The sequence below is a fragment of the Acipenser ruthenus genome, chromosome 1, assembly GCF_902713425.1.
Source record: "Acipenser ruthenus chromosome 1, fAciRut3.2 maternal haplotype, whole genome shotgun sequence".
NCBI lineage: Eukaryota > Metazoa > Chordata > Actinopteri > Acipenseriformes > Acipenseridae > Acipenser > Acipenser ruthenus.
The window spans coordinates 19103922-19122594 of NC_081189.1; the positions used below are offsets into that span (position 1 = coordinate 19103922).

The 18673-nt window shown below is 42.0% G+C and overlaps 1 protein-coding gene across 3 annotated transcripts in view; it reads right to left on the reverse strand.

Moving 5' to 3' along the window:
• Positions 1-18673, reverse strand: part of LOC117973138 (protein Shroom3-like) — a 126292-nt gene that overhangs the window by 4283 nt on the left and 103336 nt on the right. For all 3 annotated transcript variants that reach the window (XM_059017263.1, XM_059017271.1, XM_034924412.2), the window contains 5 exons: positions 11262-14502; positions 9164-9240; positions 3338-4201; positions 2348-2845; positions 93-243 (listed from right to left, as the gene is read on the reverse strand). In XM_059017263.1, coding sequence (XP_058873246.1) covers positions 93-243; positions 2348-2845; positions 3338-4201; positions 9164-9240; positions 11262-14502 — 4831 coding nt within the window. The remainder of the gene's footprint in view (positions 1-92; positions 244-2347; positions 2846-3337; positions 4202-9163; positions 9241-11261; positions 14503-18673) is intronic.

The following is an 18673-nucleotide window of genomic DNA, read 5'->3' on the forward strand; positions in this document are numbered from 1 at the left end:
GAGAATTTACTTCTGGAGAATCTGGAGATATAAAGGATGATTGCAAAATGCAGACAAGGGGAGAGGAGTGACGCCATTTCATCATACAGTACCTTCTTCTCATTTACATCACTCTGTGCCTCCTCCTCATCCAGGTCTGTCTCCAGGCTCTTCATTTTATTCAGCAGCTCTGCTTTGGGGCTGGATGTGCTGTAGTTCGTTGAGCAGGTCAGTAAGGTTGCAGCTCCTTCCTTGTCTTCTCTCCTGAACACAATGAAAACACAAGGTAAACAATGTGATTTGTTTTTTGCTTCAGAAACTTATTTTTGAAACTCAGTAGAATTACAACAAAATCCAGGTTTGACTTTGTTATTCACTAGTCAGCTATTTAAAGAATACCACTCCACTCCATATTGATTGTTCAAATGAATCATTGCTATTAAAACACTCTAAAATAAATAAATTATTTTATTTAATGAATACAATAAAAACTAAAATACAAATTATTCAAAACACCACTATCTTCAAAAATATGAACCGTACTGCTATTATGCAGCGTATTTTGTACACAGTTAAATGTGGTTTTAAGGCCAGGGTTGTTAAGGGCTGCAGTACGTTTTTGGAAACACAACAATGCTATATTTCCCATGAGCAGGAGGATAATGGGAAATGTAGTTCTGAGAGGTCCATGCGGGTACATGGGAAGCCATCATTTAAAAGTTTAAAAAAGTGGTCAAAATGTAAAAACAAAAAAAAAATTAAAACAATACACACACCTTACGTAAACAGTCGTAGCAACACATGGGAACATGTAACACAATAAAATAAAAAGGTCCTTATGTACCCAGGGCCGGATCAGGGGCTGCAGCCCAGGGCCTCCGATTTTGAGAGGCCCCAAAAAATATATATATAATTTATAATACAATATCTAAAAAATGAATAAGTAGCGTGTGACTGTATGGATCGTAACAACATGCCTGTTTTTACCAAGCCGTATTGCGTTGGAGGAGCAGGGACTGCCTGATCATATGACTTGACCTGCGATCACGTCACGTGCCGCTTTTATCAGGTGTGCTGCGGCGCGAACGTGACACGCTATTTTAATACAATACCAACAAGTGTATGTGAAGGTACCAGGACTTAGGAAAATACATTAGAGAGAAATCAACAGGAGGAAAAGACCTAGGTTTATATGGAATACAGTGGGGCAATCTCCATGGAAAAATAAAAATAAGTTTCACCTTTTTCTCACTTTATTTTGGTAGTAATTTTGGGTTGTGTGTGTTTCCATGTAGTTTTCTTTAAGACTGAGCAATTCTTGTTCCAATGCAAATAAACTAATTCATATTCAAATACGGGAGGCTATGTTTGTGCCTGAGTTCCAATTTGGCCTTGCGTGACTTACTGATATTGTACAGCTTTCTTAAACTAGGTTTCCATGAAGTTTTTAGGTTGTCTTAAAACAGAGCCCGCCTCAATAAATAAATAATAATAATAAACCAATAAATAAATAATAATAAAAGATATGCAGTTCCTGTGTGTGCAGCTCTGCTGACACTAATAATAATAATAATAATAATAATAATAATAATAATAATAAAAACATTACATAAGAAAGCGCTGTGTACTATCCTTGTATTATTTGCTAAACATTTTTTGACTGCATATATATTTACTACAAACCTATTATACATGTACATTTTCATAAGAGATAAGGACAACACATTTCCAGATAACTTGCCATTTTGTATTTGAAACTGCCAGTAACTAACACTGTGGCCAATGCTCATTTTCAAAACTGGAGCTAATTCAAACATCGAATCAGGTAAAATATGGATCAGCTAAGAATGAATTTGACATTAATGTTAATCGAATGTGGTGGTAGTAAAACAGTAAAGGGTAGCAAATGAATATGCAAAGAGGCACCCCCAAAACGAGAACAGCCCCGGGCCCCCATTAAACTTAATCCGGCCCTGAATGTACCCTTTAATTACAGACACCTGAGCTTTTTATGTGTAAAATACGGCTAATTAAGCTCATAGTAAAAACTCTAATGAATCTGCTTTGTCTTATGACCCTTTCACATATGGTTCATTTTCACATTTGGGGCGCTCAACATTGAGGTATATTGTGAAACATCCACAACAAACTGGGTTCATCATCAGGATGTGTAACAAATCCACCCAACACAATTACAATTATTGTTTTTCATTCATGTATAAAGTACACTTTCATTATGTTTTGATTAGAAACAGACCACATGTGAAATGTCTTCCTGCACTGCAGCTAAAAATGAGTTCAAAACCACCTGTGTATCCTAAACACTCTAATGTACATACTTTTGGAGTAAAAAGGTTGGTTGACTTACTTGTCCTCCTGTGAAGAGGCTCTGCTGGCCAGTTTCTTCTTGTTCCTCTGGAGTTGGTTCTGCTTCAGCACGGTGTTGCCTTTGGGGAAGATCCCTTCCATCAGGTCCATGGTGGTCTTCAGTTTGGAGCTGGGATCCAGGATGCAAGCTAGAGACGTGTCCTTGGTGATGATCTCCTTGGCCAGTTCCTCAGACTTAATGTCCTCTGCAGACTTCTCTTGCTCCTTCAGGCAGGGGTGGTCTGCCTCCAGAGCTTCAAGGTGGCCTTCAGAACAGCCCAGAGCCTTCTCCCTTTCCCAGGGCTCGTCCACACTCAGACTTCCATCGTTCTCCAGTGTTATGGGCGATCCTTTGTGTGTTGACGAGGCAAGGCCCTGGTTTGGTGTACTGGACGTCGACGAGCTTTCAGGTAGGATGTGTGTCAAGGACAATCTTCTCTCTTCCCCCGCAGAGGATGACCTGTCCTGGCTTGTCACGTTTTCAGAAAAGCTCTTCATGCTGAACAGGGAAAGAAAAAACATAATTCATGCAAACAGAAAAAAAGTTTTAAATTTGCATTTTCACCTCTGAGCTAAGATTAGGATTGTCACCTCATTTTCAACAAGTTGTTCTGGTTTTTCAGTCCTGCAGCTTGTGTTTATTTTTATTTCAGCTGTTTAAGGTGGCACTAGATTTTCAACTTGGGAATAGGGACTGTAACTTCTGTTTAAGATATGAATTGTATAATTATATAACGTAACATAATGTAACAAGCAAGACTGAATATAACAACTCAGCAAGATAACTCAACAAAACAACAACAGAAACCCAAAGCCAGTCTACAGTTCCTGTGGACCAACAGAAACTGCTGAAGACACCTTGCCCTGTAATTCAGAAACCTTTGGCCTTGCTAACCACATACAATACTTGTATGTACTGTATGTGGTCATAACTGTTTATATGTAAAGCAATACAAGAAACTGTCTTCTAATGATAGTGAATGCTGGGTACCTTTTTGTAGGCTGTGGTTCAGGAACAGAGGGGAAAACATCACATCGTTGATCATGGGAGAATGCTAGCAGTGCAGGTAGGGGAGGGAAGTCCTCTGCACTGTCCAGCACCGCAGGGAGCTCCAGTGGAGGTGGTGGAGGTGGCGCGGGGTCTGAAATAAACACCTCATCATCGTCCTGAAGGGAGTAGGAAGAGGACGGGGACTGGAGCCGGGACTCAGAGATCCGCAGGGAGCAGAGAGTGTCGCGTCGCTGGGAGCAGGGACTGGGGCTCGCAGTCAGGGTCTCCGTCTCAGAGGAAGAGCTGTACTGGTCTGTGGCGTGGGCGGGTCTTTGGAACACGTCTCTGGAGAAGGGTGGACTGTCTTCTTCGCTGAATGAGTTCACCCACTTTATCTTGGGAGGCGGAGGTCTCTGAGGGCGCCTGGCTTTCCTCTGCTGGTCTTCCAGGATTTCTTCTGAAGAGCTGTTCTCAGGGGAGCTCTGTCTCCTCAAGCTGGCCTGGACAGTGTTTGTTGTGCTGTCGTTGCTGCTGATGCTTAGCCCTGTACCTGGGTTTGCCGCTGTGCCCTGAATTTTAGTTAGAATATGGCTGTGGATGCTTTGACCCAGGGGGATTGGTGGCTTTGTGGTCTCTACTGATTCTGAGCTTGAACTGTGGTGAGGAGTCTGCACACTGACAGGGGCTGGCGATGCCAGGCTTGAAGTGCTACTGGGTCTCTGGGGGTCTGTGTGCCGGTGTCTCTCCTTCCACACAGACGTGCTGCTCAGAATCTGGGGTTTGTGCTCGACCCCATAGCTGGTGGTAGGGTGAGATGATGAAACTGTCCTTTGGATAATTTTTTTGTCTTCATTCTCTGGACGTCTGCAGAAAAAAAAAATAAGAAGAAAAAGTTCATTCTAGAATGGCATTTATAAAGTACAGTATTTTGTAAGGATCAGGATCCTTACTAACTTTAGAATCAATATAAAGACTTGAACTAATGAAGAAATGTACACAGAATAAATCACCATTGGGCAATTTTCTGCTGAAACACTAGATGGCTGTTGATACCAGGTGAAGTCTTATTAGGGATAGAGGCAAACAGCCTAGTAAATGTGATATGAACTTATTGGAAATGTAGTGATATCACAATGGAGCAATGCAGATATAGTGGTGCTAGGTGACTGAGAAACTGTCTACAAATGAAGGGGTCTGTATACATGCAATGACATAGATGCACAACATTGAACCTGTGCAAGATAGACAAAGAAACATATTGTCTTACCATGAGCAGAACCTTTGTACTCTGAATTTAATCTACTAATCCCTCACAAGGAAGTAAAGTACTAATATCATTGCACAAAATGCAAATTCTGAAAATGTAAAGTTAATCAATCCAAGAACACAGCAGGTTATGAGTTGTTCTAATTGTTTGAAATCTAACTAGCGCACCCAACTGTGATCAAAACACATGAATACCCTGATCATGGTGTCAGGCTGCCTCAAAGACAAAACTAGGGTCAGGATTGAAAGTATTTTTTTTTTTCCATAACAGATTAAGCAGGAAGCATTTTAACTACAAAGGAATGTCCCCCATTGGTATTATTTATATTCAGCATTGTGAATCATTTATAGAAATATGTAATGAGTCAGCAATCTTTAGAAAAAAAAAATAAAACTCTTACTTGTTTCTCAAGTCTGAGATTCTTCAGATGATTGCTCGAGGCAAGTTTCTTTTTATCAGCGATCTTAACTTAAACTGTGACTCCACTTTAATTATGCTGAATGATACTGTATTATAAATTACCCTCATCGTTATCATTAATTGCAAGTCTCTGAGTAAGATAATGCAATGCAATTCAAGTATTTTTGTTCACGACTGTAAGTCGCCCTGGATAAGGGTGTCTGCTAAGAAATAAATAATAATAATAAGTTCACCCTTCAGGAATGAAAACTATTTAAGATAAACAAGCAAAATGATTGAGAACAAAGATGGGCTAAGTAAGGGTCTTCACTGACTTCATCTTTCACTTTAAAAAACAAATGAGCCAAAAATGAACCACAAAAACTCTCAAAATATGAATGGATAGGATGTAAATGTACATGAATATAAGCAGTACAGTAACCTCTGCGTACATACCGCCTAAGAAAACACTTTGCCTAAGAAAACACCCTTGTGATGAAACAGATTTTCCCCATTGTAAATGCTCCGGGTAAAGGAACAGGAACTTCGCGTCAAAGAACACGTTTTGGGCACTGCTAGTGATTCGTTCACAACTGATACAGTACTGTTTTGTAACCTGACAACTCATCATCATCAAACTTAAATTCAAACGTGCCTTGTCATCGCGAGAGTGTCTTGAGGCACACCGATTGGTTGATTCAATCTTTCCAGAACCGTCGTCATGTCATTGACTTGTTTTGTATTCTGATTTCCATGAGTGGACCTCATCGCTACAAAATGGCATGTAAACAAATGGTGAAAGCACCGCTGTTTCTCTTGCTACAAAAAGTTGGAAATTTTTCAAGCTCCTGAAAAAAACCTGAATCAGACACAAGTCGCAGGGCAATTTGGTGTTTTCCGTTCTGGTGAGTTGCTTCATCATTCTGTTAAATAATTTTGTGCATGTCTTGAATATTGTTCCTGTACAGGTATTCATAATTAATCTAGAGCTGCTGCTGCATTTTTTAACGAGTGTAGGTGTGCTGTGTTAATTTAGTTTATTAACGTTAGTTTGTCTGTACACTTTATTATCATAGTTTATTAACATACACTTGCCTATTGCTTGTCTCTTAGCTATTCTGTTAATTTTATGTGTTGATGAACATGGTTCATGATGACAAGTAATACATATTTATTTATTTATGAAATCATATTGTGTCTGGTGGTCAACTCTGTCTTAGAGAACACGGCTGAGAGAGCACTTCGTTCTCTTAGACGACTGTATTGTGAATTGAACAGCTTTATAGATGTACAGTGCCGTGAAAAAGTATTTGCCCGTCTGATTTTCTGCATTTTTGCATATTTTTGACACTGAATGTTATCAGATCTTCAACCAAAACCAAATATTAGATAAAAGTGACCCTGAGTGAACAAATAATACAAACATTTGATACATATTACATTTGTTTATTAAAGAAAGTTGTGCAACACCCAATGCCCCCGTGTGAAAAAGTAATCGCACCCTTAGACTCAATAACTGGTTACGCCACCTTTAGCAGCAATAACTGCAACCAAACGCTTCCTGTAGTTATTGATTAGTCTCTCACAGTGCCGTGGAGGAATTTTGGCCCACTCCTCCATGTAGAACTGCTTCAACTCAGTGACATTTGTGGGTTTTCGATCGTGAACTGCTCGTTTCAGGTCCTGCCACAACATCTCAATGGGGTTTAGGTCTGGACTTTGACTAGGCCATTCCAAACTTTAGATTTCTTGCTTTTCAACCATTCTGATGTATACTTGCTTGTTTGTTTCGGATCATTGTCTTGCTGTATGACCCAGCTGCGCTTCAGCTTCAGCTCACGGACGGATGGCCTGACATTCTCCTGTAGAATTCTCTGATACAGAGCAGAATTCATGGTTCCTTCAATGGTGGCAAGGCGTCCAGGTCCTGATGCAGCAAAGCATCCCCAAACCATGACACTACCACCACCATGCTTGACTGTTGGTATGAGGTTCTTACTGTGGAATGCAGTGTTTGGTTTTCGCCAGACATAAAGGGGCCCATGTCGGGCCAAAAAGTTTCACTTTTAACTCATCTGTCCATAGAACATTGTTCCAGAACTTGAGGATCATCCAGGTGCTTTTTGGCAAACTTGAGACGAGCATTCATGTTCTTAGTGAGCAATGGTTTCCGCCTTGCTACTCTGCCATGAATCCCATTTTTGCCAGTGTCTTTCTGATGGTGGAGTCATGAACACTGACCTTAGCCGAGGCGAGAGAGGCCTGCAGATCCCTGGATGTTGTTCTAGGGTTCTTTGTGACTTCCTGGACAATTTTACGCTTTGCTCTTGGAGAGATTTTGGCAGGACGGACACTTCTGGGAAGATTCACCACTGTCCCAAACTTTCTCCATTTGGACAATATGGTTCTGACTGTGGTTTGGTGGAGCCCCAGAGCCTTAGAACTGGCTTTGTAACCCTTTCCAGACTGATCATCAACAACTTTTTTCACTCTGATGGTAAGGGCCAAAGTTAGTCAGATTTATATTGAGCAGGTCTGGCCCAAATCAGGCCTGGTTGTTAACCAAAGTACTCAAACAGCTGACCCTAATTATCCCTTTAATTGGGTTGAGTTAACTGGGGGGGGGGGGGGGGGGGGGCAATAACTTTTTCACACCTGAAGATTGCATGTTTGATTACCTTGCACACCAAACAAATGAAAGAAGCACCAAACTTTGGTGTCATTTTGTCTCTCAGACTCCCTCTGTATACTGCTACAACCCACAAAAAAATCTGACCAAATACAATGTGAAAAATGTGCAAAAATGCAGAAAATCAGACAGGGGGCAAATACTTTTTCACGGCACTGTATGTATCAAACATTATTTAATTAATAATAAAACTGAAAACAGGATATGAATAAGACCCATAATGTATCTATATTGTCAATATTGTCTTTTCCAAAAGTTTTGACTGCCTCTTGCCTTCTTTATTTCCTTCTCTTCCTATGTGAATGAGTGTGAAAGATAAATAAGAATTATGTTTTTTAAACAGCTGAATCTGGTCAGGTGAGGCTTCAAGGAAGACTAATGAAGAATTTCAACTATGCAGGGAAAGTCCATATTCTCTCTCTTTTTAATAGATGGTACACATCGCCTTGGGGTACGGAGATACATTACACATTACAGTAGCAATCATTAAACATCTGACAAGACAATCAGATAACAAACTGTACCGTCTACACCTCTGTTGATAAACACTAAAGAAATTTAGTTTTTCATGTGCTTGTTTTTTTTTTTTTAACCCAGATTACGACTTTGTTTCTTAAAAGTACGACCCTTGTTTATGAAATACTCTTGTTCAAAGTGGCACAGGAGGACATACTGTACCATCTGAATACCCTGGATGCTGATTTAACTACATCGCTAACTTATTATGACTAGTTTATGCAAAATTTTCTTGTATAGCAATCATATTTCTTGACAGTGCCAAGCTTCACAGGACACCTGCCAATTCCCTTTCTCCCAGGACAGGGATATTCTAAGGGGAAAGAGAACAGCTGCCCACATCTTCCATGGTATTTCCCACAGTAGAAATCTAGAGGGAAGTCAGCTGTACTCTGGGAGTTAAGAGTTTTGCAGGTGGTTTTCGGGGAAGCATGAGACAATTAGATTATCTGAAGTGAATCTGAAGCATTTTGTCTTTTTGTTTTAAAATTACTGTGCATCCCGATTCTTTCACTTAAAACAAAAAACATAAGATAACAAAGAAGCAATGTTTCAGGTAATAAAGTCACATGAAATTGATAAAATGTGGGACTGTATAATGAATGAATGTTAAAAAATAAACCTGTATGAGTTCCTCACTGTCAAGTAGCCCGGTATTTTCTTAAAAAACTAAACAAAAAAAGAAACATAAACATAAAAAAAATGTTTATTGTGAGATTAGTGATAATAGTTTCTTACCTACCGTACCTGAAAGTGGAGTCTACATTTTTTTAAACATTTAATTACACAAACAAAACCCAATTCCCCACTCACACCAGCTCCCAGAGGTGCATACTAGACAAACAGAATAAGAGGTCACAGTGTACTGTACAATTAAACACAGTGAGCCCTTGTTTTATTGGTAGGGATTTAGGGTTGCTTGTTCCAGCTTCAAAATACAAGCATGCTTGCATACCTGTTTCCACTGCCAGCTGAAGAAAGAGGATCCTTCACTGAGCCGCCAAACAGCTTGTTTACTCCCATGGCACAGTCCTAGAAAACAGGAGGGCAAGTTTCAGTGGGGGTAAAAACAACACATTTGTACTGTGGAGAGCTTACATTAGCAGAGGTGAGAATTAATCGAGGATTCAAATGTTCAATTCCTTTTTCCTACTCTATAAGCCCAGGGTTTTAAAGACCAAAAAAGCTAACCATTAGCCTGCTCACTGAGATAAATCACAGGCAGCTATCACAATCATTTCCTCTATATCTGCCATCAGCTTCTAAAGACAATAATCACGTCTCTGCTCCCTCTTTCTCACTCCCCCTCAGAGATCAGCAAGCCCTTTATCTATCTGCAATCTCTGATCAAGACATTTTGGAAAGGAACCCAACGCTTGTTAATGGCCACCACACAGGAAAAGCAATATGGACTTCCTCCATTGCTGTCCGTGTGACTTTAGTTCACTCAGCCCAGCGGCAGCCTCTTGCAAATGGAGCATACTTCCCCACTTATTTCAGCAATTTGACAGCAGAAGGGAGGTTTTGACCAAAATAGGATAAAAGAACATTAGTGGCTCTTCATTTGAAAAAATATGACGCAACTGAGAGAGGACCCAGTAAAGGATCAGGGAAGAAGTTTTTGCATATTATAATGCCACTGTCACATTTAATATGTTTGCACACTGATATCATTTACTTCTTGATTACTATTGCTTGTACGTCACATGTTCAGGTTTTTAACATTCACCTGGCTGCATACTGCAGGTTACTAATTATATATAGTGATTGTCAAAAAGAATATACCAACGCTGACAGTTTACTCTTGGTGAGGAGCAGGCACATAACATTTATGAGCCCAGTAACAGCAATAATTTAAACACACACGTTCATGAACTCAGGCTGTGCGCTCTGATAATATCAACTTTCTACCTCCTCAACTCTTAATAAAATACAAGCCGCTTCTGGCTCATGAAAGACAACCTCCTGACAGCTTTTTGCCTCTCCAGCTGTTGAAAGCTATTGTTTCTAAAAGGGACTTGTTTAACAACAACACAGCAGCTTCGATTTCTACAGAGCTCCTTATCATGTGCAGACCTGCACACTGTCACCTGCAGTATTCCCTTGTTCTAAGGCACTATTCAATGAGACTTCTAGAACTTTCACCATCCTAGTGTAACAGGCAGTGTTGTGTGTTGCACTGCTGTTGCGGATTCTGACCCCTCTCGGTGAGATGAATTTAAAAAAGACCTATGCATTGTGGTTAAGACTGCTGGTAAGACTGACTTAAAACTGATGGAAGCTTCGATACTGGTGAAGTTATGAATTTATTTTATGGCAACCGCAAGTGCTTGTTTAAACGGCTCCCATGACCCTAAATGAGGACCTCATTTGTTTCCCTTCATTCTTGTGGCAGGTCTTTTAAAATACCAGCCAGAGGCTACACCCAAATGTTCTGTTTGATTACTGTATATCTGGCTGGCTACACCAGTCAGTGTTTACTTTTCATGTCAGTTAATCCGTTCTCACTATTAAACTTAAAGGATGCAGTATAAGGTTTTATTTCTTTATTTTAGTTTTCCATCCTTCAGTAGAGCCTATGGACTTTACTGTATTCTTTAATTGAAACAATTCTGGTATGGAAAATATTTGCACAGCTGGCCTCAATGTTCCCATCAACATTTTGTACAAGCTTTTTTCTTTGTGAAGTTCAAACTTTCTTTCTAATAAATAACTACTGTATAAAGTGTCTTATATGGTAACAGGCAGACAGGGCTAGGCTATCAATTATAATTAGGGCTTCTGTTTTTCGGTGCGTATTTTTAGCTATTTTCGAGATACCCCGAAACCTTTTTTTTTCTTGGGGTCTTTTGCTTTTTATATACTGTATGAAATTATTGTTTTCAGTTACTTTCCAAAATACTTGGGCATTTATTTCTGTCACAATATATATAGTAACTGCACACCTTCTTTCCTTTGCTGTCTTCCTTAATGAAATCCTTATGGTCACGGGCACGTTTCAGACAAAGAAATTATCAGTGATGTATACATTAGCTCCATACTGCAGGACATACCTGACTTAGCTTCTCAGCTGAAGGAGACGATCTGCAACGTACATGGATGGCAACAATCTGGTTCTCTGAGCGCTCCAGCAGGTCTTCGGCAGAGGCACACTTCCCTGAATTCCTAGCCGGGGACCCCCTCTCGAAAGGCTGCTTCTGTGTCTGGTGTGTGTAGTGGGACAGTCTATGGTGCCTGCAGGGGTCCTGCGGTGCGGAGACTGCTGTGCTCAGCTCCATTTCTGAGCTGTAGTATCTCTGCTGCCTCTTGCCATTGTGGCGACTGGACACGGAGCTGCTGCAGGAAGAGTGTCTTGACTGGTTCTTATCCAAGTCAAAATAGCCCAGGAGGCCAGGGGGCAGGGTGGAAGAGACTCTTCCTGTTTCTGGTTGCTTGTTGGTGGGCTGCCGTCGGTAGTAGCTCTGGTCCTGCAGAGAGCTCAAGCTGGAGGCTGAGGACAGACTCTGGGAGGAGTCGGAGTTGACAGATTGAAGGTAGGAGCTCTGGGGGCGCTCCCTGCCGGAGGGTCGTCGCCCCATCTTGCGCTCGATGTAGTCGGCCAACGCGCTCTGCTGCAGCTGCTTTAGCTCAGGCCGGGACAGGCTGGCTGCGGTAGAGGCGGAGTGTGTTCTGCCTTCTCTCTCAAAGATTCTCCTGCGGTCTGCCACGCTCGTCTCTGGGAAAAGCAAGTGGTGGATGCTTTTCCTTTGTGTGGGGAAAGGCGAGGAGTCACTGTCCGATACCCCTACCTCGTTCATCTTCTCAGGCTCTGAATAAGATCGTTTTTTCTGCTCTGCTGTGAGTCGTTTGCGTCCCCCGATGCGAGGAATCTGGTGCGTTACTGGGGGGGCGCTGGGGATTTCTGGTGCTGGACTGCTGCTGTCCGCCTCAGGTGTGATGATGTGCCTTTCCTTGGGGGCGTGAGGTGACACCACGCTAGTCCTGGGAGAGCTGCTCACAGTCTGATCAGAGGTAGTTCTGTCCGCAGACCTGTGCTTGTTTAGCTGGGGCGGGCTGATTTCCAAATCTTTGCGTCTGAAGGAGGTTGCTCTGAGAACCTTGGACTGGGCGTCTTTGATGCTGTTCCTGTAGGCCCTGTTGAATGTCTTGTCGTGGTGAGGGGCTGAAAAGTCATCCCTCCACTGGTTCTCCCTGCATTCCTCCTCCCTGCTCAGCTGCAAAGTGCTCTTGCTCCTCTGTAGCTGGGCTGCCATACTCTGTGGCTCATTCTGAATATGCAGGGAATAGTACTCGCTCTTCCTTCGCTGATGGGCTGACACTGTCTGTTGCTGCTGCTGCCTCAGCTCTTCTGATCCACTTGTGCTCTTCACTTCCCTAACGTAATTCTGTGGGGAAGCCTGCTGCCTAATTGTGCTTGGCCCCTCTGAGAAGTTCAACCTGCTGCGAATGTCATCAATGCTGGTGTATGAGCTCCTCCCACTTGAAGACTGGCTCAGCCGCCCATAGACGAAGCCGGGGTTGTAGCCGCTGCTGCCCATGTTCTGCGTTCGCTGATTTTCCTGCGCAAGCTGCTCAATCTTGCTGACCTTCTCTAGCACTGAGCAGCGCTGTTTGGCTGCTTCGTTCTTCCCATTCTGAGAGATTTGGGTGCTATTGGTGCTGTACTGGCTCCTGGTGCATTCTGGGCTCAAAGGACGCTGTTTTTGATGGGAAGGGTCCTCATGCTTGTGTTGTGGCTGTGCCTGCTGCCACACAGATGACACGCTGTGGTGTCCTTTGAGGTCGCTCCAGTGCTCAGAGGAAGTCTCTTTAAAATCTTTGCATGACTCCTGGAGTTGGATTTCACTGTAGGTTTCCCAGGGTTGCTGCGGTTCCTTAAAGCCTGCTTGAGATAAAGTCACATTCTCCTGGTTATTTTTCCATACTTGATTACTACCTTCGGTCCACTGTATACCTATGCTTTCCTCTTCCTCCCTTTTCCATTGATGCCTGTCTAAATTTACCTGATCTTCTGTGCACTGAGGATATGCCTCCTTTTCCCCTCTGTGTTGAACTGGGAGTTGCTGAGGAGTGCTGTACAAGTCACTAGTGCCCTGTCTGGCGCTTGGGGGTGTGCTGTAACTGTAGCTCCTGTCCTCTTGGTTTTGTGCTTGGGAGCCTGTGTACAAGTCTTCATCAGCTGTAAAGTGAGACTTGTAAAGTCCACATTTGGCCTGTGAAACATCATACTTGCTTTCTGCCTGCTGCACGGGCTTTGTCTGATAAAAAGCAGATGGCGTTGTGGTGTTGCTTTGGTATCCATTCTCTGCTATTACCCCTCCCCCTGTGACACTGGTGTTGCGGTCTGTCTGGGTGCCGTAAGCACTCTCTTTCGCCAGTGCTGGGTAAAGCATGGTGTTAGTGCTGGGACAGCTGGATGGGACCTGTGCATAGTGAGGCTCTGGCTGAGGCACTGGGTAGACCCCTGTGGGGAGCATTGGTTTCCCCGGCTGAGGTGCCTGAGTGAAGCTTTGTTTGGGTTTGATGGTGGGGCTGCTTTCAGGGCTCTTCTCCACCACAGTGTGCAGATGGCCTTCTGCGGAAAATGAGGACTTCCCTGAAGAGATGGAGCTGCCACAGTGGGGCCACCCTCCCTTCTGTGAGGCCCGGGCAGACCTGGCCTGCTCCAGACTGGACCAGGAGTTTGGCCTCTCATGGTTCCTGATGGCAACGTAGCTGTCTCTGCGCATGGGCGGCGCTGGGGGCCCCTTTGTGCTGTCACCTTCGTTCATGTTGTGGGGGTGCCCCCAAACGGGACCAATGCTGTGCCTGTTGACTGCATGGTTGCTGCTGCTGCTGCTATTGGCATATGCGTGGCCTCCCCTGGGGTCAGACTGGATCTTACCCTCGCTGTTGCGCACCAGCAAGGAAGAGCTGACCTCGCGTTCCTCAGAGATGCCCCGCTGGGGGTCATAGACCGTCCTGATGTACCTGATGTCAGCCTGCTTCATGCCTTCAGTTCCCCTCTGGGAGTGCATGTTCTCCATGGAGCAGGAGCGCTCTTTGGAGAAGGACGGGGCTGGGTACTCTGGGATGCTGGAGCTGGTCGAGAAGGAGCTGTAGGCAGAGTCTCTCTTGCTGTGCAGGTGGGAGAGCTGGTCAATGCTGTTGGTGGACTTCGCCGGGGAGAGCTGGTGGCAGCTGTAAGCAGGGTTGCCATGGTCAAGGCTCTCCATGCTCCCCCGAGAGCTGTACTGGTCCGGACTCTTCCTTAAGTACCCATGGTCATAGCCAGAGAGGTCGCTGGTGGAGGAGCTGGAGGGAGAAGGAAGATAAACAGGGTCAGTTAATTAGTAACAGAACAAAGAACACATTCCCTTTTAATTAATGCACTTCCAATGGAACATATTACATGTTGTCCATCTCACTGCTAAGATGTTTTTTTTTTTATTTTCTTCATCTAATAATACATAATTATAGAAAAGCAATAAATCCTGCTCACAACTTTAAACTATTTTGCCATATTAGAGTGACAACACCCTTATAAATATATCTTCAGCATTGCCACCCTAAAAATGTAACCATATGCTGAAACTGCCAGCTTGATTTAGAAAAAGTAAAGAAAGGGCATCGATGATGCAGGGGAAACATGTGACATCATCACCCCAGCAACATGATTGGACGTTGGACTCCCAATGGCTGGGGTGTGTGCGTGTGTGTTAGTGTGTCACGGCATCAATGCCATTTATTATGGCTCAAAGCAAAGAGCTCTTACATCATGTGTTAAAGTACTGTGTATTAATTATATACAAACATGTCCTTTGTTGAAATGAAAAGAGCTACTGGAGAACGGCAGGATTCTTTACCTTTTGATTTGCAAAGATTGGTTACACAGCTCAGTTACACTTGCGTCAGTTGACATTAAAGAAATGAACACTGAAAAGAATTACAAATGCAGGAATGTAGGAACTTGAACATGTTTAAAAACTGTCCCAAGTGCCCCCAAACAGATAAACAGTCCCCCCTACATGAGTGACTAGCACCGGTCCTAGACCACTGAACATCTCAGCCGTTTATCTGCAGTGCGAAAACTAAACAGAAGAGGTACAAAAGGCAGCTGGCATTTAAATTGCATTGTTTAGCATGATGTCATGGGCTCCACCAACACATTCATTCGTATAGTGTTACTCTGACGACCAACAAAGGTTTGACAATAGCTCGATAAAAACTTACTTTAGCTCAACATTGTTCTGGCACATTCCATAGAGTCTGGCATAGACCATGATAATAACAATAATCTAAGTGAGGGTTCAACTTAATACATAAGTCCACTATATTATGAATATGCTGATACTTTATGACTGGTTTATGTTGGTTAGGTGCAAAAACATTCCCTGGCACTGGTCACAAAAGGTTGAACCAAAACTTCTATGTATGACGTAATAACAGCTGTCATACCAAAAAGAGAATAATTAAACAAAAGAGACCCATTCAATGGATGTTTGAATTTACCTCAAGTATGGTATATAAAAAAATAGTGACATATTGTACCAAAGTTTTGATTTCATGGAATCTGCAATGCCAGGGAATAACTAAATTGCAGGATATACATCAGATTAAGTTTCTAGTGTTGCTTGCATCCATGATTGCTAATGTAGCTTTTTGCACTGGTAGGCACCCTCACACTGAAATATGTTTAGCTATCCAAGAGTGCATTGTTTGATACATCTACATTCTTCCATGTTATTACTTCTTATTAAATGTTCTTGTGTGCTTGTATATTACTCTGGAGGGCACATTTAGGGCACTGCTTACCAGTGTGTAAAGCAGTTTCTGATACAGTTAAGGATAGTTACCCTTAAAACAAAGGTAAAGTGTGCTGAAATTCTATACAGACATGTCAACCATCTGAATTTACCTTTTACATATTCATAGGAAGTTGAATCGTTTAGATCTATTTTTCTACTCTAATAAATTCCCAAACTCCATAACAATTCAAAGCTACTGATTTGATAGATGCACCACATACACAGCTGGACTGTATTAACTGGCGCAAAATGAATGAGTCCCGGCGTAGTTTTATATATATACACTACCGGTCAAAAGTTTTAGAACACCTCCATTTTTCCAGTTTTTATTGAAATTTACGCAGTTTAATGTCTCAATGTACTCTGAAATTAAAGCATAGAACAAATAAACAATTGGAGATAAAAAAAGAAATCATGGAATCGTTTTGTTTAACAAAATTTAATCTAAATTTTTGACTCATCAAAGTAGCCACCTTTTGCAGATATAACAGCCGAACACACTCGTGGCATTCTTTCTACAATGGAAATCAAATATTGTTCGGAAAGTTCTTCCCAACACTGTTGCAGAAGTTCCCACAAATGTGTTGCACTTGTAGGTTGCTTTGCTTTCACCCTTCTGTCCAGTTCATCCCAAACCAGCTCGATGGGGTTTAAGTCTGGAGACTGTGCTGGCCATTCCATGATTTGAAGCCTACCGTCTTGTTCTTTTCTTCTAAGGTAGTTCTGACATAGCCTGGAGGTATGTTTTGGGTCATTATCTTGCTGTAGGATGAACCCCTGACCAACTAGGCGTATACCAGAGGGTATTGCATGGCGCTGCAAAATGCTGTGGTAGCAGTTTTGGTTCAGGGTGCCACTCACTCTGTGCAAGTCGCCGACTCCGGATCCAGCCCCAGACCATCACGCTTCCTCCTCCATGTTTGACAGTTGGTGTCACACACCGAGGAACCATCCTTTCGCCTACTCGACGGCGTACAAAAACCCTGCATGATGAACCGAAGATTTCAAATTTTGATTCATCGGTCCACAAGACCTTCTTCCAGTCTTCAGTAGTCCACTGGTGGTGCTTCATGGCCCAGGCAAGCCTCTTTTTCTTATTTTGCCATCTTAGCAATGGCTTTCTTACTGCCACTCGACCTGTCAAACCTGCAGCTCGAAGTCTTCTCTTCACAGTTGAAACTGAGACTTGCTTACTTCGACCAGTGTTAAGCTGTGCTTGAAGCTGTTGTCCTGTGAGCCGCCTATCACGCAAGCTGTTGACTCTCAGAAACTTGTCTTCTAATTCTGTTGTGGCTTTGGGTCTGCCAGACCTCTTCCTGTCAGAGTATCCTCCAGTTTCCAAGTGCCTTTTGATGGTGTAGGAAACTGTACTCACTGACACCTTGGCTTTCTTTGCAATTTCTCTAAAGGAAAGACCTACACTTTTAAGGGTTATAATGGTCTGTCTGTCTTCCTTTGTTAATTGCCTTTTTCTCGCCATTATGAGAGCAATATATTACTTCCTGCAGTACAATACTGTCCAAATAATGCTTAAGAGGGTGTAGTAACACAGTCTGTTCCAACACTGCTTTTATTGTATTACTTGTATTGTAACACTTGAAATGTATTTGCTTACAATTGTAAGTCGCCCTGGATAAGGGCGTCTGCTAAGAAATAAATAATAATAATAATAATAATAATAATAATACAGACAGAGGGTTTTTAAGTAATCAACAAAAGTTGGGACACCTGTAGGAATTGTTAGCATCAACTTTCAAGGGTTAATTTACTTCCATTGCTGCAGAACAGCTGTAAGTTGTTAACCCATTACTTGTTCCCTGAAAAAGGCCTTTTTGTATAACTCTGAAATGTACATTATTTTTCAGTTTTTGGTAACCTAAACTTTTTTTTTTAACCTCTGGCAGTTTACCGCTTACCTTTGTACCATTTCAGGTTGTTCACTGGACTTGAACTGCTTAAATTTCAATAAAAACTGGAAAAATGGGGGTGTTCTAAAACTTTTGACCGGTACTGTATATATATATATATTTCACAGAAATCATGTACTTGACTGATTACTGTGAAAAATATGCATTTTATTTTCCTTACAGTATTTTACATTACTGTACTCTTCACCTCCCATTAGTTTCATACTTTTATCAAGTTGAAGCAGCGCTGCAGTAGTTGTACAAGGTCCGGCTCAATGCCATGCACTTGGTTACTACAGCAACGGGGTCAAACAAATACCAGCTTCATGACTGGTGAATTCCTCATACTGTACAATGACATTTCTACATACTACTAGAAATGTACAGTGTGTATAAAGAAAAAACACTAAAGCTTATGTTTTGTCATTTCAGGTTTTGCAGTTAATGTTTCTCCCATGTTTAATACCTGAATTTTGGGATTAGAGGCAGCAAAACAGGCTATGGGAATAATCATTTTAATTGATGTGTCAACATAAGTTTTAAAAGTTTACAAAACTCGAAAATGTTGCCTAATTTGTTATTCAAAGTTTTTTGTTTTTTTTTTTAAATCTATTTTGTCTGCTTGTTACTTTATTTATTTTTTTGCAGCCAATACAGACCATTTTAAACAACTTGTTTCCAGCAGAAGTTTGTTACATTTTAAAATATTGTTTCACTATCGAATCGAGTTACAGTCTAAATGTTAAAATGTTTCAGCCTTGGTTTTTGGGT